General features: G+C 48.9%; 1 protein-coding gene and 1 long non-coding RNA gene across 2 annotated transcripts; one reads left to right on the top strand and one right to left on the bottom strand.

Annotated features, from left to right (window-relative positions):
* The first annotated feature begins 11,961 nt into the window (after positions 1–11,961).
* Positions 11,962–18,026, top strand: TWIST1 (twist family bHLH transcription factor 1). Its single transcript, XM_081883531.1, has 2 exons — positions 11,962–13,119; positions 17,174–18,026. Exon 1 carries the CDS (start codon positions 12,441–12,443, stop codon positions 13,083–13,085), a length of 645 nt encoding a protein of 214 aa, XP_081739657.1. The 5' UTR covers positions 11,962–12,440; the 3' UTR covers positions 13,086–13,119; positions 17,174–18,026.
* A 1,903-nt stretch (positions 18,027–19,929) lies between these two features.
* On the bottom strand, positions 19,930–22,299 carry LOC309380864. Its single transcript, XR_014173163.1, has 3 exons — positions 22,193–22,299; positions 20,642–20,944; positions 19,930–20,019 (listed from the first exon to the last, which is right to left on the bottom strand). It is a non-coding gene; the product is annotated as an uncharacterized lncRNA (long non-coding RNA).
* Between the last annotated feature and the right edge of the window lie 693 nt (positions 22,300–22,992).

Here is a 22,992-nt window from a genome sequence, read left to right on the forward strand (position 1 = left end):
CTTCTGCCTCTGCTGTAAATAGGATTTCATAACTGGCGCAGGATTTCAACCAAATATTTCACCTTGTTTACATTTTAAAAGCTCATAGTAGTCACCTACACCATATAGTATTTACAAATTGGCACATGACTGAGCTGTAGCAAGTGCGACTGTTATCCCCCACGGCTACTGCAAGAGCTGCAATACAAAAAATATTTACTGTTATTCTGTTGAAATTCTTCTGTCCCGAAAGCTAATGAAAATTTTAATGTTAACGTGCAAGGAACAACTAATGGAACTGCCAAAACCACCAGGATTAATCCTAAATAATTCCACAGAGGTTTAAAGAGTGGTCCTGGATTTTCTACTGAGAACCATGTACGCAATATACTTGTTTATACCAAAGTATTACGTAGAAAATGAGAGTTGAACTGATACAGTTTACTTAGCGGATAGGCTTCTGATCTTCTTCCTGAAGCACTTTTCTTTAATTAAAACGGGGTTCTCTGGGAAATTGCATCCTCTTGTGGCCATTAGTCATACAACACACTCCCTTTCACACCTCCTGAACAAGGATCCAAAGTGAACAGAAGTTAGAATTAAAGAAGATATTGCTGTCATTTGGTTTACATCAAAATAGTGTTCTCATTTGAGATTAAAATTTTATTCCCATGTTGTTATATACTGATATACTTTCGCCTTGCTAATCAATATTATGATGGATTTTTAAAAAATGTACATTTTTTAAAAATGAATGGGAACAAGTAAAACGATTCTCCATCTTTTACATTTCTATTTGTGGTTCTAAGGACCAGATATGGTTCTTAGAATTTCGAAGTACCAATTTGTCAAGAGGAAGTTTGATTTTAATGTGTAAATATATACAGAACATCATTATTTGCCTGAATGAGCAACCTTAAGGGTAACCCAGTCTCTGCGTAATCAGCACAGCACTGTGTATAGGACTGCATTGACCTGAGACTTCGTGGCATATCCATAAGATTTCTCCAAGCCTGAGCCACATATTTTCTCTGATGTGCCTGTGGAGCTACACAACTTTACCATTCAAATATATGTGGAACACCCTCCCATCAGATGTCAAAGAAATAAACAATTATCTGACACTTAGAAGACATCTGAAGTCAGCCCTGTTTAGGGAAGTTTTTAATGACTGATGTTTTAATCTATTTTTAATCTTTTGTTGGAAGCCGCCCAGGGTGGCTGAGGAAACCCAACCAGATGGGCGGGGTAGAAATAATATATTTATTTTATTTTATTTTATTATTATTTATTAGTGGGAACGTTTATATAATTTTGCAGAGTTTAAACGATCCCCTGTTTGAGTTTATGCAGCAACAAGAGGGTTGCTAACTCGTTTGAGTCCTATCAATAATTATACCTTCCTGGTTGATAATCCCTTTCTGTCCCTCTTAAAGAAAACACACATGAATCTGAACCATATTAACATAAACTACTTTACTATCAGATTCATTCAGGTTTACAGAATTGTTTCTGAAGGCAGGCTTAGGTTACATAACAGATAAACTATATACTAGATAGTAGTGAGTCATGAGAAGACTGCATCCGAGCAGTTACCAGTTAACTCTCCTTGCAGCAACCGACCGACTGACAAAACTGCCTGCCACATAGAGGCAGCTAGTCCTCTCACGGAATGTTGGACTTGACTGACAGATTTATATCTCACATCATCATCATCATCCATCCTGTGTGTGTGGAGATTGGTCTCATTCTCTGAAGGGAAAAAGTATGAAGGCACTTCTTTATGTGTATACCAAAGCCTACATTTTTTTACAACATACTTCAACAGAAAGATATTGTCCAGATCAAGGAAAGTAATGGTACCACTCTATTTTGCTTTGGTCAGGCCACATCTGGAATACTGTGTCCAGTTCTGGTCACCACAATTTAAGAAGGATGTTGACAAGCTGGAACATGTGCAGAGGAGGGCAACCAAGATGATCATGTAGGGTTGCCATACATCTAGAATTTGCCGGACATACCCAGAATACTGTAGTCGAAAGCAGTATCCAGGCAGAAATCAGGGGGAAAGAAAATGTCCAGGAAAATCCATCCAGACATATGGCAAGCCATGCCAGCAGTGTTGTTTTTGCCAATTTTCCTTAAAAAATAGCTCCAAATAGCTCAAGTACAGCAATTTTTTGTGGCCAAATTTTCACTTTTTGAAATATGGCGACCCTGTGATCACAGGTCTGGAAACCAAGCATTAAGAGCAGTTGAAGGAATTGGGCATGTTTAGCCTGGAAAAGAGGAAACTGAGAGGAGATGTGATAGCTTCAAATATCTGAAGGGTTGTCACATGGAAGATGAAACAAGCTTCTCCTGCTCTGGATGGTAGAACTCAAACCAGTGGATTCAAGTTACAAGAAATGAGATTCTGACTATCCTATTGCGAATTAGAATCCTTGATCTCCAACTTTTAGTTATCATACCAACCTTTCTTCAGCACTCTCTCATACCAGCTCTCTCTTCAGAGTCTGAAGTTGCAATCCTATACTTGTCTACTCAGACATGTTCATTGGGACTTACTCCCAGGTAAGTGTGTATCAGATTTCACCTCAAAACTGCAATTCTAGGCACTTACAAGAAACCCAGTTGATCTCAGACTCTTACTTCTAAGTAAAAATGCATAGGATTTGACCACACATGTGTCAGGGATGGATAACTCCAGATGTTGTTGGACTTCAACTCCCATCAGCCCCAACCAGCAAGGTCAGCTGTCACAGGTGATGGGACTTTTAGTCCAGGAATATCTAGAGAGCTATGGGTTCCCCTACCCTGAGACTTTGCCGGGACGCGGGTGGCGCTGTGGGTAAAACCTCAGCGCCTAGGGCTTGCCGATCGTCAGGTCGGCGGTTCGAATCCCCGCGGCGGGGTGCGCTCCCGCTGCTCGGTCCCAGCGCCTGCCAACCTAGCAGTTCGAAAGCACCCCCGGGTGCAAGTAGATAAATAGGGACCGCTTACTAGTGGGAAGGTAAACGGCGTTTCCGTGTGCTGCGCTGGCTCACCAGTTGCAGCTTGTCACGCTGGTCACATGACCCGGAAGTGTCTTCAGACAGCGCTGGCCCCCGGCCTCTTAAGTGAGATGGGCGCACAACCCTAGAGTCTGGCAAGACTGGCCCGTACAGGCAGGGGTACCTTTACCTTTACCTTACCCTGAGACTTTATCTGTATATCTAGGAACATGACTTTCTTTTTTAAAAAAAAGTTTGGAATCAGTTGTCTTGACATTACAAATACTTTTGAAATCCCAGTGACAGTTAACGAAGTCAATCTAACCTACCCTCTCAAGAGCAGAGCAAAAAGTAAGAGGCACCATTTTGCCATCTGGCAAGGTTCCAGTTCCGTTGCCATATATGTGATGCTGGACCTCTGCAGATCCTTTCATTTTCAAGGGCCTCCGTCCAAGTCTTGGCTGAGCCTGGCCTTGGGAGTTAGCAAAGAGAAATTCAACCCAGGTCAAGCTGACCAAGGTCAAAGCTTGCCTCAGTTCATTAGAGACAGCTGGTTATTGCCTCTTTTTTATTGTCATGGCTGACCAAGCCCCTTCCTACCCATCCCCAAAACAACTCATTTTAATTTTTTTAAAGCATTTGATGTCATGGATGTTTAATTTGCTGATCTTCATTTTATGACTTTGTTAACAAAGATCCAGATAACTATCTACGGAAAGGGTCGGTGATGAGAGGATTCTATGCTGTGCAGGTCTATCTCTCACTCTGGACAAGGTCCAGGGCTCTAACGGCCTGCCAGAATGTCTTCAGTCTCTCCCTCTCCACTGTGAAAATGGGCCCTTTGTAGGATCAATAGTGTTCACCTGATTCCAGCATGGCTGTTGGAGGATGGAATTACCACATCTCTAAACTGAAACAACACCCATGATTCTGTATGAATATTGGAGCAATCTCTATACTCTACTGAAAGAAACAGTGTGATCCACTGATCCCTGATCATACATGGAAATACTTGTGGTTTGTGATTCTCTCAGCCTCGGTTTCCATGTTTTGTAGACCAAGGAGATCTAGGGATTGATGACCCAGGCGTGCTGTATAAATAGCCAGAATGCTTCTGTTGATTTGATAGATTTCCATTGATTGGTTCCTACCTGAATTTGATTTCAATGGGACTTCTGTGTTAAGTGTGTCCTACAGTGTGCCTGGTGTGAGATATATATATATATATATGGAAGGAGCCCTTATACTCCTTTTATTGTGCTGCTGATTTCAGGATGTGATAATCCAACCCATGTTACAAGTTATTAAATAAATATTGATTTGTTTGTTCTTCACTACAATGTATTACTCATGGGCCTGCCTTTGAAGATAGTTCAGAAACTGCAGCTGATGCAGAATTCAGTGGCCATATTGTTGACTGAGACCAAGAGGTCTGAACGTGTAACACTGAGCCTGGCCCAACCGAATGAGCTGCTGATTAGTTTCCAGGCTCAATTTGGTTTGGAATTCAGCGTGATCAGTTGCAGAGTCCTAATAATTTGGGGAAAACTGCAGTCTTCACTATGTTCATCATATTAAAAGTGCATTTAAGGGACGGTTTGGTGGTGCAGGGTGGAAATGGAAAGCAATATAGAAATCATCTAAATAAGGAATTATACTGGAGAGTGGGGTGGTAAAGAAGAGAGAGATGACTGATGCCCTGCTTCAGAGAGGCATCTTGGCAGATTCTGGCAGGGGCTTGCTGAACTAGGTAGAGAGTAATGGGAGCTAATGGGGCAGAAACATCAGTTTCCTGGAGGTAAGCACCACTGAATTCCTTCTGGTAGAGCAATTTACATGTCCTCCTTAATCCTTAATCGCACAACAGCAAAAACAGCAACATCAAATCCATTATTTGGTTTAGGCTCCATTATGGCCCAGGCTTCTCTGGGCTGCAGCAATGAAGTGGACTCTCTGGTCCATGAAAGCTTAGAAATGTGATTGTCTTTAAGGTGCCCCAAGACACGAGCCTGTCTCAATTGCAGCAGCCTAACACAGATCTTGCTTATCTGTTGCTAATGTTTTTGTTTCAGGTTTGAAAGAACAGAACCCTCTGCAAATGCAGCGCGCAGTCTAGTAAACTGGGCACCATCTAGTAAGCCTAGATATTAAACTCTTATTGCTGACAGATTTAAGAAAAGAAAACACACACACACACAGCCTCCGGTGTGGAAACACCTTTCCTGTCACGTGTGAAAACGCCCCAAGACCCGTGTAAAGTGGCCCTTCGCTTTCCGTTAACTGCCTAAGAGGCTAAACCCTCACTCTTTTTAGTAATTATCCATCAAATTTAAGCTCAAAAGCAGCTGGGAGGGGGTTTAAGGCAGGCCTCGCTTTTTTAAGGTTTTAACTAGAGCCTCTCTTCCAGTACGCTAGCAATTGTATTCACGTGCAGGAAGAAGGGGGAGAAGGGGGGGGGTCTGTTAAGTTTCCAAGATTTCTCTCTCTCTCTCTCTTTCGTTGGCAGCACTTGAAGGGGTTCCGTTTATTCCTTTTTTCCAGCAACTGACTTGTGGCTTATTAAAAAAAAAAAAACTCCATCTCGTGCGTTTTTTGTTGGGTGGTTATATTAGATTGGAGTGGTAAGTTCCAGATAACGCAATCGCCTTGGCTGCAAAATAATAATAATAAAACGTTATATCTGGTGCTGTTAAGCAAACGGGGCATTTCGACTCGAGATGCGAGAGGGAAATAAATAAACTTGGCACACTCGGGCAGCCCTCCTGCTTCGGAAGAATGGTGGGTTTCCTTGAACACTTTTTTTTGTTTTCGCTGCCAAAGCTGCTTCGGCCGGCCGAAGGTTGCCCCGTGGGTTGCTCCAGCGGGGGAGATAGAGATTAGCCTTGGTTTGAGTCAGGACGCTCTTAGGTCGATTTCATGGACCGCCCGGGAAGAAAGGGAAAGTTCGCTTCGAACAACTCGGTTTCCGCTCGATTGCAAAGCGGCCTTTCGATACCGCCTGGCCAACATTCCTCTGGTGGGTGGGGGACGTGTGGCCTTCGGAATTTTGGTGGCCTCCAGCTCCCATTAGCCGCAGCCATTCAGGATGATGGGGGCTGTAGTCCAGCAATTTCTGGCGCGGAAGGGTCGCAGGTTCCACATCCCAGCATGCTGTAGTGGGAAGAGCTCGGAATTTCGACTCTTTCATTTCATTTCACTTTTAATATATATACCGCCTTTCTATATTACTATACACAAGGCGGTTTACGACATTCAGAGTTCGGCACAGGCAGGAAACTCACGCTAACACACCAACACACGCTATTTCTCGCCAGCTTAAGCTACCTCGCAGGGTTGTTGGGAGGATAAAAAAGGAAATGGGGGTGGAATATACGTCGCTTTGTGTTCCTGGGAGAGCGACCGGGTAGAAATGCAAATGATTATTGCTTACTGTTTCAGTGGGGGTTTTTTTTGCAAAATTATAAGAGGTATAACATCAGCCCTGAGACAACTGAGACAAGCTACATAGTAGGCAACCTTTCCGAGCAAAGATTCTCTTTCCAGAGCCTGCTAGTTCACACATACGTGCTAATCATATGTGCACGTGTGAAGGGCCCTGTGAAAAGGACACCGCTTGCCTCTTTCCTAAGACACAGCGCTGGCCTACATTCAGTCTCTAGACATTAAATATTAACTAAACATGTCGAGCGAAATCAGCGATGTGCCCGAACGTGTGAACCGCCTAACGCAGAAGATTTTTGTAACGCCTAAACCGGAAGAACGCTTTGAATCAGGATACCGAACCCTTATTTTCAGACTTCTTCCTCGGGTGTGCTTGCATAAGACTTCCGAAGGACTGGAGCAACTCGCCTCAAAAGGGACCTGGGTCCCAAACGGTGTGTGCTTCAGATGTCAGACCACCACTCCGATCCTAACCTTCTTTTCTTTGAAGCCAGCCTGGTTGAGTTCAGTGGAAGGAGGTCAAGTAAGTGCTCCGTGGCCTTCAGCTACAATGGAATGTATTCCCGAACAAAATGTCAAAACCGAAGGAAACAGGCGCTCGCAGCAACGCAATGGGGAATTGGGAGAGACCTAGGGCGGAGGAACGGTGGGCCTTTCATCTCCGCCCACCCTTCCCCTTCCAGCGGTTCTCACCCTGTGGGTCCCCAGATGTTGTTGGACTACAACTCCCATCATCCCTGAGCTCTGGCCTTGCTAGCTGGGGTGATGGGAGTTGTAGTTCAACAACATCTGGGGACCCACAGGTTGAGAAAGGCTGCTAGGAAAAGCAACGCTTGAGGTTTTGCTACGCGTGGCCTGCAGTATGGCGCTAGTCCATGGCTTTACAGAATAGTACTGAATACCCAAGCCTGCCCATCAAGGTCACCAGTTGCAGACTACAAATTATATAGCCGTACATAGAATAGACTATACGCAGAATAGGCTAGCGTTTTGTTTTTCTCCCTTCCCCCTCCCACCCTTTTCACCTCACTGTAAAGACCATACATGTTACTTTCCCCTCCATACTCTGAAAAGCAAAGCACAGAGGACCACGGAAATTCTGATCCCGACCTTCAAATGCTGCCCAGGAAACCTCCCAGGCCAAAAGAAACGGTTTCTAATGCAGCTGTTTCTCTTTCTATACCGCTCGCTTGAGCAGCCTGCGTACCGCACAGAATGCTTGGCTTTCGGATCCTTCAGCTCCTAAGAAGGCCACTTTGGAAGTGGCTCCATTGAGGAGATCTTTGGCCCAGGGATGTGACTCTGAAGATGTTGCTGAACAACAGCTCCTACTAGCCCTGATCATTGGCCCTTCTTGGGGTGGGAGTTGAATCCAGCAACATTTGGAGAACCACAGGTTACCCATCCTTGGGTCAAAGATCTCCCCTGAATTACCCTCAAGAAAGTCCTTTTCAATGTGGCCGCCTTCTTAAGAGCTGAAGGACCCCAAAATCAAGCACTTTGTGGGGTCTGGATACTGCTCACCGAGGTTTAAAGAAAGAGAATCAGCTGCATTGGAAACCATTCACTTTGACTTGTGAGGTCCAAGGAACTGGACACGTAGAAAGAAAGCCTGGAAGAACAATGCTAGCACCCTTCCAATGTTCCAATGAGCCATTAATCCGGGCTACCCCTAAGGAAAGAAGCAGTTACTAGATCAGGATTTCCCCAAACTAGGGTATCCAGCTGTTGTTGGACTACAACTCCCCTCATCCCTGACCACTGGGTCCTGCTAGCTAGGGGTGATGGGAGTTGTAATCCAACAACAGCTGGATACCCTAGTTTGGGAAACTCTGTAGTAGCTAGATGGAATGAGCGTAAGTTACAGGTGGTTTTGGCTGAACATAGGGATTCACTTCCTGTCCTCAGGTCTGACAGTGGAACCAGTTTCCTAAAGAAGTGATGGGCTCTTCCTCTCATGAGGACTTCATGCAGCCACCTAGCTCTGGCTTCCCTACACAGAACAGCGGAGTTGGACTACAAGATCTTTTCCAGGTCTTAAGAGTCTCTTCATAGGCTTGGGTTCAGGGTGACAGACGATCGAAAAGATAGCAAATGAAGGAAACGGGCGCATTCTTCTTTCTTTGGCGATCACTAGTAGCAGAGTAAGGTTGTCTTCCATGAACACGGTTTCAACAGTGAGTCCTTAAGTGACTGTGGAGGCCAATTCTGGATCCACACGTCCTTCCACAGCGGGGACAAATGTTTCAGGGCGGGAGCTGATTACCGTGATGGTTTGCCAAGCGTGTCTTCCTCTTAGCACGTTTCTCCCTTTCATCCTGAGTTCGATCGTCTTCAAAGTCTACGACACCTTTGATAAAGGCTGTTCTCCAATTGCAGCGCCCGCATGCCAGTTTCTCCCAATAGTCGAGATGTTACTATGCCATGTCATGTGTGGAAAAGGGAAGTTGTTTACCACGGTGAGGATGATGTCTTCGTTTTGCAAGGTGCAGCTGAAGCCTCTCCTCGCCTCTTCTGGGGCTCCCATCCTCGTATCCTGAAATGTCCTCCAGGTAATTCGTTCATTCATTATCCTAATTCAAGAAAGTGGTCCACATAAATAGAGTCGCCTGACACCTGCCCTCCACGCGCACCATTGACAGCAATGCGCTTGGCCCCTTTCAGTAGTTTAGGGGTGGCGTAGGCGTGGCTTGTACGTCCGAGGCGCCCAATAGTCTCCCCGTCTGGTGCATCGGCTGGAGTCCCTAGACAGCATTCCTCCCCCTTTCCTCCCTTTGGGAATGACTTCGATCGATCAGCAGCCGGGAAATCAATCCTGCGGGTAACCACACGAGTATACTGCAGAACATGCGAGGCCTCTGCGGGTTTCCTTACGTCTAGTGTGGGGTTAGGCGGGTGCCTTTGAAAGGCCCACCTGTACGCTTTTTATGTTACCGTATTTGCAAAAAGGAATGCGGTGGGCGGCACATGCTTTGCATTCAGTTCTACACGCTTAACGGTGAGATTTCACACTTCCGTCCTTGTAGAACAAGAGGGTCCCTGTCTTGGAAAAAACAAGCAGAATTTTCTCAAGGAACTCGATTCAGGTTTCTCTGCAATGGAGACACATTTTATCCGCACATCCAAATATTGTGGGCCTTACCAGTTGTGCCTCCGTTAACAAAACATCCCGAATTTTAAGGAAATGAAATAAGATAAAGTCAGGCTGGATAAAAATATTTTTTAAAGGGACAAGGGCTGGGATATCTTTTTCAGATAGACAGCAAACTATTTTTCCTTTGTTTGTTTAAAATTAGGGGAACAGAACGCAAAGGGAAAAAATATTGTAGATCTTGATTCTGTTTTTTATTTTTATTTTTTTGAGATAGATGGAGACTCAACAAACCTTTTAGAAATACTGTATGCAAACTATTTTCGTATTGCAGTGACCTGAATTTTTTTTTATTAAAAAGAAAACCGCATTTATTGCCACTCACTTTATGGAGGTACATTCCCCCTCCCCCATGGGCTGCTTGCTTGCTTGCTTACTTACTTACTTACTTACTTACTTTTGGGAGGAAGGGGAAACAACCAAGCAAAAAAACCACCTGTTCTGAAATGGGGGAAGCGAAGGGGAATGCTAGAATCAGGTAGGAAGATAGCCAAATGACAATATAAAATCGAATATGCTCCAGAACAACAAGACACCTCCCTTCAAATAAAATAAAATAAACGGAAACAGAAAGTCTGATATAAGAAATCTCGTAGATTTCCGAACGACTCCTTTCTGTGTAGGGCTTCACTTCCACACACACTGTTTTAGGAATATGTGGCTATGGAATTTCACTGGGGAGAAAAGCAGGGTATGCGTGGTGTGTTTATGACAGCCAAGCAAGTAGATACATCTGAACCGCTTTTACTTTCAGAAAATAACATGTCCTCAAAATGGGCCCTATAGGGTCATCTTCTATTTCCCTCAAAACATTTTGACGCTTCTAATCCCCTGGATGTGGAGCCATTCAGATCCACATGGCTCCTTTTCTAAGCCAATGGCCTTCAGATTCGGGGTGCCCTCCTCGGGGCGATCCTCAACCCCAGGCCCGCTGGGGAATCTGATGCCCAGTTGACGCTGAGGATTGCCCCAGCACCTCCAGTTCTAAATCCAGTTTGACGACGAGTCTCAACTCAGACGAGGTTTGTGTTCTTCGGGGTTTCTTCTTCGCGCTAGGATGGAAGTGGGTGTGAGGTGACGGGGTCTGAATCTTTCTTCTCCTTTTTAACCTTTCCAAGGATTGTTGCATCTACTGAAAATTAGCGGGCATGACTGTCCCAAACGAGCCCTCCCGCCTTTGGAAGCCGGTCCCAGCGGGGTTCCCTTCCCAGCCAGCCAGCTCAGGACTGCTGCAACCCACGGAAGAGGATTCGCTTCAGATCTGATTCGTATTGTGGACACAGCCTTTCTTTCCCCCGCGAGTGACATCACCCGGCTTGCTGACCCACTGCCCGAGAAGCAGAGAGATGTTTTGCCTGGGCGGGCTGCGCTGAGCGGGCGCAGAAGCGCTTAAGGAAAAGGGAGCCTCTCCAGGTCGCTTGTCAATTTCACCTCCTCGCCTCGAAAAGCCGCAACTAAGGAGGGGAAACCGCCGAGCGAGGCGCAAAGCGATCAAGTTCCCCGAACTGCCATAGGCGCTGCGGTGGAGGGTACAGCCGCCGTCCTCCCGGAGCGATCCCCAGAGCCCTTAAGCCGGGCTACTGGAATGCAAGGTCGCCTCTTGATGATCTGAGGGTTTCACTTCCCCGCTAAAGCGGTGGGGGGCTGGCAGCTGAGTTCACACGCTAATTGCACTGCGGAGCGAAACTGGATTAGAGGCTTAAGTAAGAAGCACTGCGGATTGGGAGCAGGTTTAAAATTTGAATCCGCCAGCTCTCCGGTCCTCCTCTTAGCCATCTTCACCCGGAAGGAAGTCCCGTGGATTCTTCACGGGGATTCACTTCCAGAACTTGCGCCTACCTTTAGGATCGCAGCCCTTCCAAGGAAATGCGTTGGGGATCGGAGCGGAAAAGGAGACTGGTGGAGATTTGCTTTAGCTGGATTGTTGTGGGGATCCTTCCCCACTCCGCGGTCACAATTTGATCCCCAACCCATTGATCTGGAAGGCTCATTGCAGTTGCGAACCAATGGCTTCAGCGATCCCAGACCTGCTGAAATATACATGCGAATGAGGGTCCCGGAAGCCAAGCCTATGGAAGCCAACGGGCCCTGCTTTCAAGGAAACAGGGTGGGGTGCGAAGGTATTGATTTTGATCTGAGCAAAAAACTACAACCTGGCTTTGCTGAGGGAGTGTGTTTAAAAGCGCGATCTCGGAAGGAAACGGCTTGCTGAGCTTAGGAGGCCGTCAGAGGGGAAATCGGGGTTCTCTTTTGCTATACTTAACAAAAGCTCTTTTTCCGAAAGGCGGAGAGCAATCTGCTCCGAGACCTACTTCAAACGAGGGGAACCCGGGGTTTTTGGAAGCGGGGGCTCCTCCACTCGATCTCTGGCTAACGGTCTGGGAACCGTTTGGGAGGGGAGGGTGCGGGGGGGAAGCGGAAACTTTCCTCTCAACCTCGGCAAAGTCCCTCCTCTCCACGTCAAGCCAATGACACCGCTGCCCCCGAACTTTCCGCCAGCAGGAGCTATAAGAGCGTCCCTGGCTGCAACTTTCGCCCAACTCCCAACCAGCTCCAAGGAGCCATCGGGAGGGGAGCTGACACCGCCAGGGAGATTTCCACCGTCCTCGTCGCCCTCTCTCTTTCTCTTTCTCTCTCACTCTTTCTCTTTTTCCCCCCGGCTCCCGATGGCCTCCCCCCACCCACCCAACTGAGGCCCTCCCCCAAGCCCCCACCCACCCACACCCTGGTCCTCCTCCTCCTTTTCTTCCGCAGGCCCAGGATCCAGCCAGGGGGAGCTGGCTGGCTAGGCACCCTCTCCTCCTCCCCCTCTCCTCTCCCCTCCTCCCTCGCCCCCTAAAAAGGGCTGCTCAGCGCGCTGCGGGTTGGCCCCCGAGATGATGCAGCAGGACGAGTCGAACTCTCCAGTCTCGCCCGCCGACGACAGCCTGAGCAACAGCGAGGAGGAGCCCGACCGGCAGCAGCAGCAGCTTCAGGGCTCCGGCAAGCGAGGGGGACGCAAGAGGCGATCGAGCCGAAGGAGCGCCGCCGGGGTCGGCGGAGGAGGCGGAGGCGCAGGAGGCGGAGGAGGAGGAGCCGGCGGGGGGATCGGTTCGGCGACCGAGGAGCCGTGCAGCCCGGCGCAAGGCAAGCGGGGCAAGAAATCCGGCGGAGGCGGCGGCGGGAGCAGCGGCGGCGGCGGAGGCGGGAGCAGCAGCGGAGGGGGCAGCCCGCAATCTTACGAGGAGCTCCAGACGCAGCGGGTGATGGCCAACGTGCGCGAGCGGCAGCGCACGCAGTCGCTGAACGAAGCGTTCGCGGCGCTGCGCAAGATCATCCCGACGCTGCCGTCGGACAAGCTGAGCAAGATCCAGACGCTCAAGCTGGCCGCGCGCTACATCGACTTCCTCTACCAGGTCCTGCAGAGCGACGAGCTCGACTCCAAGATGGCCAGCTGCAGCTATGTGGCCCACGAGCGACTCAGCTACGCCTTCTCCGTCTGGCGCATGGAGGGAGCCTGGTCCATGTCTGCCTCTCACTAGCCTCCCGCGCCGACTGGCCCGGCCGGAGACCGAGGTAAGCGGGAAAGGGACGCGACGGGACGGGCAGGAGAGAGAGAGATCTGGGACCTGGGAAGGAGGAGGGGGCCCGCGCTCAGACTTGGCCTTCGCCGTGGGCCTGCTGGAGCAGCCTGACTCTCGAGGAATCCCTCTGAGACGGGCGGGCGCAGCTGGACTGCAGCCTCGCCTAGACTGTGAAAGGAACTCGCTTTGCGCACGATCTCGGGACCCCGGACATGCATCCGGGTGGAGCGGCCAAGTTCCCTGTAAAATCGGGGCCTTTTGCCTGCAGGCTAAGCTGGGCTAGGCTTCCTTGTGAGGAAGCACTCCTGTCTCACAACCTCTCTCCCCTCTTCTCGATCCTTTGCTTGAGAAAGAGAGAGTTATCCCCCAGTCCCTTTGAATCCTCATTTCAGTGCTAGTTAAGAATCCGTCCAAGACCGCTGGTACTTGCAAAGATCCATAGGGAGAGAGCCTCTCTCTCTCTCTCTCTCTCTCTCTCTCTCTCTCTCTCTCTCTCTCTCTCTCTCTCTCTCTCTCTCTCTCTCTCTCTCTCTCTCTCTCTCTTTCTCTCTTTCTTGGAGACGGGAGAAAGAGGGCCTCTAGGACGCTCCCTCCCGGTTTCGGAGATGCTGAGGCTCGCCCGCCACTCTGACGCCTCCTAAACTTCCCGCATCCTCCTGAGTAAGTCCCTTTGGACTCCAGAGCGGACTAACTTTTTTTTTCTGGGGTGGAAAAAAAGCATTCGACTATCACGCCCTGCCTTCCCCCAGCTTTCAAAGATGGAAGGCTGCCTTTCCAAAGCAGCGCGCGTAGGCCTTAGCAGCCCGGCTTAAGCGGGATGGATTTCCGCGTGCGGGATGAAGGAAAGTCAGGCTAGACCAATAGGAGCAAGCGAAAAAGCGAGGGTAGCAAGTCGCCTTGGATGGCAGAGAGCGGGGTCCAGCCCTGAAGTGTATTGTTAAGGCATCCATCTCCCTCCCCTTCTGAACACGTGTCCTACCGGGGTGCACCCCGGATCCTCCCTACCCCATTCAAATTCCTTCGTGGTGGGGAAAGGTTGAAACGGGACTTCTGGGCCTGCAGCCTGAGAAGGGAATTAGGCCAAAAATCAGGATGAGGGGACAGCCTTTATTTAAAATCCCAATTGCTAGACACCCGTCCATGCACGCAGACACCCCGCTCGCAAACAATCAGCGAACTCGCTAGATTCGCCAACCCAAAGCAGAAAAGCTCCCACTTCGGCATTTACTGTATTCGAGTCGCCCTCCACTTCGGGGGAGATCCGGGTGATCTCATCCCAAGAAGGCTTCCTTGGAGGCCACTTCGGCTTGAAAAGGAAGAAGTAAATTCTTGAGTAGGAAGGGAATAGTATTTCCTAACGCTGACCCACACACCCACCGCTAGATCCTCGACACACGCTTTCTTGCGGAGGTCCTCTCTTGACTTCCAGGCTAGTTAACTGGCCGTGGAGCCAGCCAGAAACAACACGCAGTCCACAGAAGCGTCTCCTTTAAAGAGCATGTGCCCTGCGTTGGACCGTGGCTGTGGCGTGAAGTTTAATGTTTTGTTTAGTTAGCCCCACCCAAAAAATCTTGCGGACTTTCCAAATGCGTTGATTCCGAGGGAGCTCCTTCCCACGGAAAGGGCTGTTGGAAGCAGATCGCGGGTTGTGGGGAGTCTTAAATGCGCCTTTTCCTTTTCTCGCGAAAAAAATTCCTGTATGCCTATGGCATCGGGGTCCCGAAGGTCTGATGGGACGTTGACTGATTCTCGCTGGGATTCTTAGGCAAGTTGGATCGGCTGCCCTAAACATAATCTCTCAAATTACGCAACTAAACTGGTTTGGGCGTAGTGGTGACTTCTTATTTAAGGTTTGCAAAGCGTTCTATGTTGGGTTAGAGTCTCAGAGTCAGCGCACGCCGCTTCATTTAAGCCCCCATAATCAAACAGGTCCTTATGACTGACTGTTCCAGCCTCTTTCCATGAGTAAGTCCCACGGATCCCAGTCAGTCCTTGCTGCCAAATTAATATGCTTAGGTCAGCAGGCGGCTCCTGTGCATGTTTACTCGTAGGTAGGTCCCACGGAGTCCGGTCGAGCTGGGAGCCAAGCATTGACTTGCCCCAGCCGAGAGACTGGTGGCGCCACCATGGAAGAATCTCAAGTACGTTCGTACCTCCATCCTGATGCTGCGATCCTCTGCACACAACACCTAGGGAGAAAACCTAAGGAGCAAGCATGGATAGGATCGAGCTGTTAAATCTGCTTTCTTGGAAACGAAATGGATTTGAAGCCTTAATTTGAACCTTTATCAGTAGTACATACTGATCGAAATGGTGATGGGATGGAGCCTTACTCTGCTGAGGGTTACTCAACCACGTAAAGCTGCGGGAGAACTCAAAGAGACACTCCGCTCCCAAACGTTTGTAGTTTTTTAACCTCTCACAGAGCTGCAATTCCCAGCGCCTTTAAGGAACTACAGTTCCCGGGGTTCTTTGGGCGAAGTCATGAGTTTGAAATGAGTGGCGTGTAGGCAACCTAATTCTCAGTATTCTAACAAAATGTGGCGTATAATGAGATGTTCAAGGGGGAGCCTGGCCTGAGAGATGGTCGCAGAGTCTCCCCTATTGGGGCTGCAGCTCCATTAACTGACTTCCGAGTAAATATATAGAACGAGGCTGTAAGTCTCCTGGCTTGCGGCCTTGAGGAGGACAGGCACGTGGGAATGTACTACACGTTCCTGTCCATGGAATCTTCAGGAAACGCTTAGGGTGGCGTGGGAATTTGGGAGAGAAGGAAGCACCGCAACTCCCGACCCCATGCATGTTTACTGGGAAGTCAGACCCACCCAGGAGCGCAGCTTAAGGTTTAGTCTTGTGCAAACGTACTTAAAGTACCAACCCTACTCAGAGCTGCATATGACATTCCCCAGGGAAAACACGCGCAGTACCCGGGTGATGCATAGCTGCAATCCTATACTGTACACGCTTCCCCCGGAGCAAAAAGTCCCATCGGCTCAGCAGCGGGGATGACTTGGGGTGCAAATGAGACTATCCGGGCAGCCAGGGTTCCTCGCCACCACAACTCCCTTTTGAAGGCATTTGGGGTTTGCTTCCAAGTAAACATGATCGGGATTGGAGCATTACGTGAAGCCAAGGGCCGCCCAGCATTTTCTCCTCCAGTAGCATCAGGCGACTGCTGAGCTAGGCCGGAGGTTGAGGGCCCAGACCAGAGCGCCTACCTGGTCAGGTTAAACAAAGCAGCTTAACTGTCACGGGGATCGCAGCTTGCAATCGAACCGCAATCGGCAGCCTGCCCGCCAGCCTCCTACTGCCTCTCTCCGGATGGGCAGAGACCCACGACCAGCCTCTGCTTCCCCTCCACCCCCCAAAAAATATTTGTTTTGTTTTACATTTGTGCCTCAGTCTCCTAGCAGTACTTACAGCGCACACAGGGAAATTAGGCGGGGACAACTCATGAACCATTATTATTACTATGATTCCTTGAAGCGACTGGGAAAGGATCCACCTGGGTTGCTGAACAGGCTTCCTTGAAAGCAAGCTACCCCGAGATCTGAGGGGACCTGCTTCCAAGTAGCTGATCTTAAGAGCACCAGGGGGAAGCGCCCCCCCCCATGCACTAGATTCTCCTAGATATCCGTAACACTCCCTTCTGCGCGTTTCCTAATTTCATGCCTCTCCAGCAAGGCCCTCCCCCCTCCTTCCTTTGTGCTTTAATTCCTCCTTCCCCCCACCCCCGTGGACACACAGAAGCACATTGTGTAGAGCAGGCTAGAATCAAACATTTGCAGCGGTGTTATTTGCTGAAATTGTGACGCGTATTTTATGCCGCCCTTCAATCGTACTCAACCAGGGCGGTGTACCAAAATATATACAATGGACATGTGCAGAGATAGAAAGTAACACAACCGAAAGAAGGAGGTTTTTCATTTTTTAAAATAATTTTAAAATGTGCCTCTTTCTTTTAATATATGTGCGCAAAATATTTCATTTTCCATTTCCAGTAACCAACATTCCCTTCTTCTCTTTCTGTCTCTGGGTTTTTGCAGATGACATTTGTTCCCAAAGAAGGAGAGAAAACGGACAATCTAGAGAGAGACTCTGCACTTGGACTCGGCTCCCCTCCTTTGTTTTTCTCTCCCCCCTTTGTTCCCTCTAAGACAATATATAACGCCAAGGATTTTCTTGGAAATTGAGCGGCGTTCTTGGCCCACGTTGCAAGGAGCAGGGCGTCGGGAGACCAGGAGAGGCGAGAGACCGGGGGGGGGGCGCGCTCCTCGGATGGTGAGGCGGCTGATCCAGAGGCGGCCAAAGGGCCCTACCAGACATCTCTGCATTCTGATCAAAAATCTGAACCGGTTTTATTTTTATTTTTCTATTTTGACGAAGAATGTTGGAATTTAACTTTTTTTCCTCTTTACTTCCTTTTTTTTTTTTTGTTCTTGCATGCATGCATTCCCAAGAGAGTTTATGAGCCACTCATGAAAGGAAATACGTTACTGTGGACTCCCCCCATTCCCCTCGCTCTCTTTTTGGAACAGATCTAATGACAGAGAAACCCGGAAAGAAAAAAAACCCGTTTAGAACGAGTGAAAAAGGAAAATATATTTTTTAAGAAAATATGTTTAGGGTAGCTATGCATTATGGGCTCCAAAACTCTTATATCCTGCTCCTCTTTCATTTATATTTTATTTTTCCTGCAAGAAAAAAAAGGAGGGGGAAATGGGGTGGGAGGAGAGCGAGAGAAAAAAAAATGAAACATTCTATTTATTTATTGATGACCCATGTTAAAAAAAATGCAAATAGATCCGGTGTCTAAATGCATTCCTATTTTTATGATTGTTTTGTAAATATCATTGTATATTTTTTTCCTGCAATAAATAAATTGAAATGTTAAAAGAATTTTAAAGTTTGGTCTGTACGGAGGAAAGCGGGCTTGAAACTGAAGGTAAATAATGCTTGATCGCGTAGATCTGAAATTACCCAGGAGAGTAAGGGGCCAGGGTCAGAGAGAGGGGGGGGAGGGAATATAAACAAACGAGAGAAGAACGCAAATAAACTAGCTACTGACAGACACATGAGTGTTAATTATCGAGACAGCTTTATGATTCTGCTTGAAGATTTTGCAGGACTTCGGATTCTCTCCCCCTTTTAATCAAAATAGCGAATTTTATCATGGTAAAGTGTAGTGCATTAATATTATTATCACCCTCATCCTCCTTCGATCTAAATTAAGAACCACCCATTGGTCTGCATGCAATTTCTCCACCGCTGTGTTTCTTGTTATCTCGAGCGGGTAGCTATTTGTGTTTGTTGAGGGTTTGGGGCGGAGTGGAGGTTGATTGAAGCCCATCCATAAGCCAAATGCATCCAGAGTTTTGTTTTTGTAACGAATTAAGTCGGGAGCAGGGAGTGGGTGGTGGTTTTTCACACCTGCCTCCAGAAACGTGTGTTCGAAAGTAAGCCGGGGGGGGGGGAGGGAGAGAGAGATCGCATTGATTTTTGCTGAGACTGACTTCCTCGGATCAGGCACGCTGGCTTTCCAATGAGAAGCGGCGAACCCTTGACGTGCGCGGCGTTGCAGATAGATGACCGAAAGTTTGAGCCTCAGACTTTTGAGGTCTTCAGACTGTGTGCGTGTGTGTGTCCCCTTACCCCCCGATTGTTTTGTTGCCATCGATCAGACAAATAGACGGTACTGCCGCAGAAGGAACTCGACGACGAATGTCCACGCAGGAAAACAGCCCACGCCCAACTCAAAGCCTTGCAAGCAAAGAAGCCCCCATTCATTCGGAGGGAGCTTTGCTTCCAAGCAGCGTGTCCGGCTATAGCAACAGCCCAGCGGTGATCAAAACGGTGGCTCGGAGGCGAGCGGCTTACTCCAGGAGTAGGGAAAACCAAGGTCTCCTATTTCACTGCTTTTCTTTTTTTTAAGGATCAGTTTTTATGTTGTTGTTTCACACCAGGCGAACAAATGGCACGTCGGGCAACCCCTGGGCTCGCCTTATCCCTTCCCAAGTGACGCCCCCCCCCCCCAGCCCCTTCATTCCACTTTATATAAACCGAAGTAAAGGCACTCCCGATCTAATTGACGCGGTTGGGTGCGATGCGATCCTACCCGCGGTGCCCATTAGACAGAAACCCGTTGGCGCCTCTAGCATTTCTCAAGCCAGAGGCAACTGGGCTTCCTTTCGTGTAAACGTGCAATAAGATCCGGCAGCACATCTCTCCCGCCCCCCGCCCCAAACCATTCGGATCGGCTCGTTTGGGTTGAGCTGCAAAATCCAAAGCGCCTTCTGACGCCGACCTGCGGTTCAGATCCGCGCGGGTTTACACTCGAGGAAGCGAGCTGCCTGCCATGCAAAGCGGTCCTAGATCCGCATTTGTGTTGAAATGGAAGCATCTGGGAGGTAGCAGATGCCAGTTTGCTCTGCCTTATCCGTGTCTGATTGCTCTGGTCGTATAAATAAGCCGGGCTGGTCTCCCTCCTCCCAACCATCCCTGTTTGTTTTGCTCAGGTTCGGGTTGACGTTTCCGGATGCCTTGTTTACCTTTCCCTGGCCATCCTTAGGCCACCTCTCGCTGCCTTCCCCAGCTCCTTACGGTTCTCACCATCGGCCGTGTCGGGGGCCGGTGAGCGCTGTTGACAGAATTTTTAAAATAAATAAATAGATAGATAAATGGCAGAGTTTATTTGTGTTTAAGGGGATTAGCCAGGACTTTGACAAAACTGGATTTGAGGCTTGCGGAGGTCCATCTCCGGCCCCCCGTCAGAAGGAGGAAGGGTACCCTCGGCAGGGTCGCCCAGCAAGCTCTGGAATCGACTGGATTTCCCCAAATGAAGTGGCCTGAGATTGCAGAAGATCTGGGGGGGCAGTTCCGACCTGGAGGAGAGCTAGAAAGCAGAGAGCAGGAATCAGAGCATGGTCTGTGCTGTTGAAAAAGGTAAGGTACAAAAACCTTTGTCCAGTCTCCCTCTTGAATGGACTTGATCCTAAAAGTTGTCCCCGATTGGCATCTCCGAATTTATCGGTGGAGATGGTGTGCGGTAGTTGCCATTGGTTTTTCAGGAAGCCTCTTTCTAAATCTATGGATCCCTATGTAAATCTGACGCTCACGCCCTACTCCTGAAATTCGAATGCATTCACCTACTCCGAGAGGAATTGGTTTCAGTTCGTTTTCTCGGACTGCAGGCGCTTGCGAGGAGTAAGTCTTCCCATTGGATTCAGTGGGGGTAAATGTGCACAGGATCAGGCTGTTTAGTACTGTATCCTGGGTCCCTACACATGGGACTAACCCTTTTTTAATCCACTGGGACGTACTTCTGAGCAAATGTTTAGGCCTACCCGCCTTCCTGTTTTTTCCCCAGCCTAACTTTCTTCTAAGAAAGTATGTTCAGGATTGCTGTTTAGGGCTCCAAGGCTAAAATGCACTTCCTGGGGAGTTGAGCCCCTTTGAGCCAAGTAAAGATGCACAGAATTATCTCAGCCTTACAGCCAGAACTGGACAATGCTTACTCGGAAGTAAAGCCCGCTGATTTCCCGCGGAACTGATTTCCAAGTACTCTCGTTTCCAAAGGCTGCCTTAGGCTCTGGCGCTGAAAGGAGATCCGATGTCATTCTTTGCATACTTCTGTGCGGAAGTGAGGGCAAACACCAGTGGGATTCTCTTCCAGGTAAAAGGCGCCCGGGTGCCTGCTTCGGTTTCATTGGGCGTGCTTGAAAATACAGGCGACTTTCACTGGGATGGGAGCTTTGATATGTTATTCATTGCGCTGGAGGGTGGGGAGAACGTCCGTCACGCCTGGAGAGGGTTTCCAACTAGGGCAAAGAGTGGAGAACTGGTGACCTTCCAGAATATTGTTTGGACTCCAGCTCCGATCACCCCTGACCATTGGCCACGATGGCTGGGACTGATGGGAGATGAAGTCCAACAGCGTCCGGAAGGCCACCGTCCCCCCTCCCCTTTCAGAACAGGGGCCAGAGGCACCTTTCTCTTCCACCCTCTTTATGCTGGCTAGCTGGTGGTATTGGTATCCTTCCTTAGTAAAGGATCATAGAACTGTAGATATCCGGTTTTTTTATTTCACCCCTTGTTCCTTTCAGAGAGGGGTGGAGGGTGGGGGAATATAGGAGCCAACTCCTGGGCGCCAAGGTCCCCTCAGCCCCCCAATAAAATATTTGAGGGGGCATGGCCCCCTCAAAGTTGATGGCCATTGCCATTCAGATGGTGTACATACGCCGAGTCTTGTGATTGATTATGTGGGGCAGGGTTTACCTGACCCCACCCTAATATTTTATTCAAGTTGGCACCCCTGGGAGGAAGGGAGAGGATGCTGCCGTCTCAGTCGAGATGGCCCTTTAGGGAAATGTTTGGGATTTAGGACATTGTGGGATTAGCTGAAGCAGGAAGGCGTTCGCTTGGTATACTAAAGAGCCATAGGATGGATTCTCGCATTCTCCAGCTCGCCTCCTGCTTTGGGTATTTTGGGGGCCGGTGCAGACTGCTGGCCTACCAGCCAGTACCTGAGAGACCAGGGTTCAAGTTCGCACCCCACAGGAGCCAACTCCAAGGTGCCGAGGTCCCTTCGCCCACCCCACCCCAAATAAAATATTTAAGGACTCTGACCTCCTCAAAGTTGATGAGCAACGGTGTGTGTGTTCCCTGTCTTGTGATTATGTGAGGCGGGGCTTACCTCCCCCCCCCCATTTTTTATTCAAGCTGGCACCCCTGCCCCCCTCAGTGGTGATGTCCACTGGGTGACTTAGGCCTAACCACTGTCTCTCAGTTTCACCTACCTTGCAGGGTTATTGTGAGGATAAATTGGAGGAAAGGTGATCGATAGATGATCGATACAGTAGATAGATAGATAGATAGATAGATAGATAGATAGATAGATAGATAGATGATAGATCTGTGTGTAACATAAAAAACAAGGATGGCTATAGTTTTCTGAGTATTGAGTAACTCGCTGACAATTGGTGGGGAGAGTCAAAGCTGCATTTGGAGCAGCCAAACTTTTCTGACTTCTCTCTCCCCCCCGCCCCCAAGCCTTGTACGTTCCTCACCCACTGATCTGCTTCCCCATAAGGAAGCCGGCCATGTTTGGTTGCCATGGTGTTCACCCTCTTGCGAAACAGGGCTCTGATGACTGGCGAGAGGACTTGGACCACTCAGAAACCTGGAAGAAGACAAATGAATTCTGGGATACCCCCCCCCCCAGCAACCCACTTCACACACACACACACACACACACATACCTCCCCCTTAATTTTGCAAAGGCTCCTGGGACTTTTTCTTTTCTTTTTGCCAATCAAAGGGGGAGAGAGCGAGGGCTCCGGCTGCCGGTGGCCTGGTGCAGGGAATGGAGTGTGCGGCGCTGGGGCTGTTGCTACTGCCCTAGAAGCAAGGCAACCTTTTGCTGCAACTTGGCCCTCGCGCGCGCTGGAGAGAGAGCTAGAGAGAGCGCCCGCGGAGCCTTCTTGCACATTCCACGGTTTGGCAAACGCCGATCTAGTTATTTTCTCTAGTCCAGTATCAAATTCTTCTCAGGCATACGATTTCACTTGAAGTCCTGCCCAGGAATCCTTCAAAGTGAGCGTTTGTCCCCGCTCTCATGATGTCAGGCGGTTTTTCCCTGCATCTGTAATCTTTTTTTAAAAAAGTTTTTTTGGGGGGGGCGAGGGGAGATGAAAAACAAACTTAAATGTGCGGGGAAACAACAAATGTTAGGGAAATCCAAGCCGATCCAATGAAAATTGGAGGAAGGGCGCGTGTATTTGGGTGGCGTTGGTGGTAGTGTTTGTGCCTAAGTCTTAACTTCGTCCCATGCAGTGACGGGGCTTTGGGCTGGGTGGCGCTGTCCTGG

This window comes from Podarcis melisellensis (assembly GCF_964234715.1).
Source record: "Podarcis melisellensis genome assembly, chromosome: 12".
Taxonomy (NCBI): Eukaryota; Metazoa; Chordata; class Lepidosauria; order Squamata; family Lacertidae; genus Podarcis; species Podarcis melisellensis.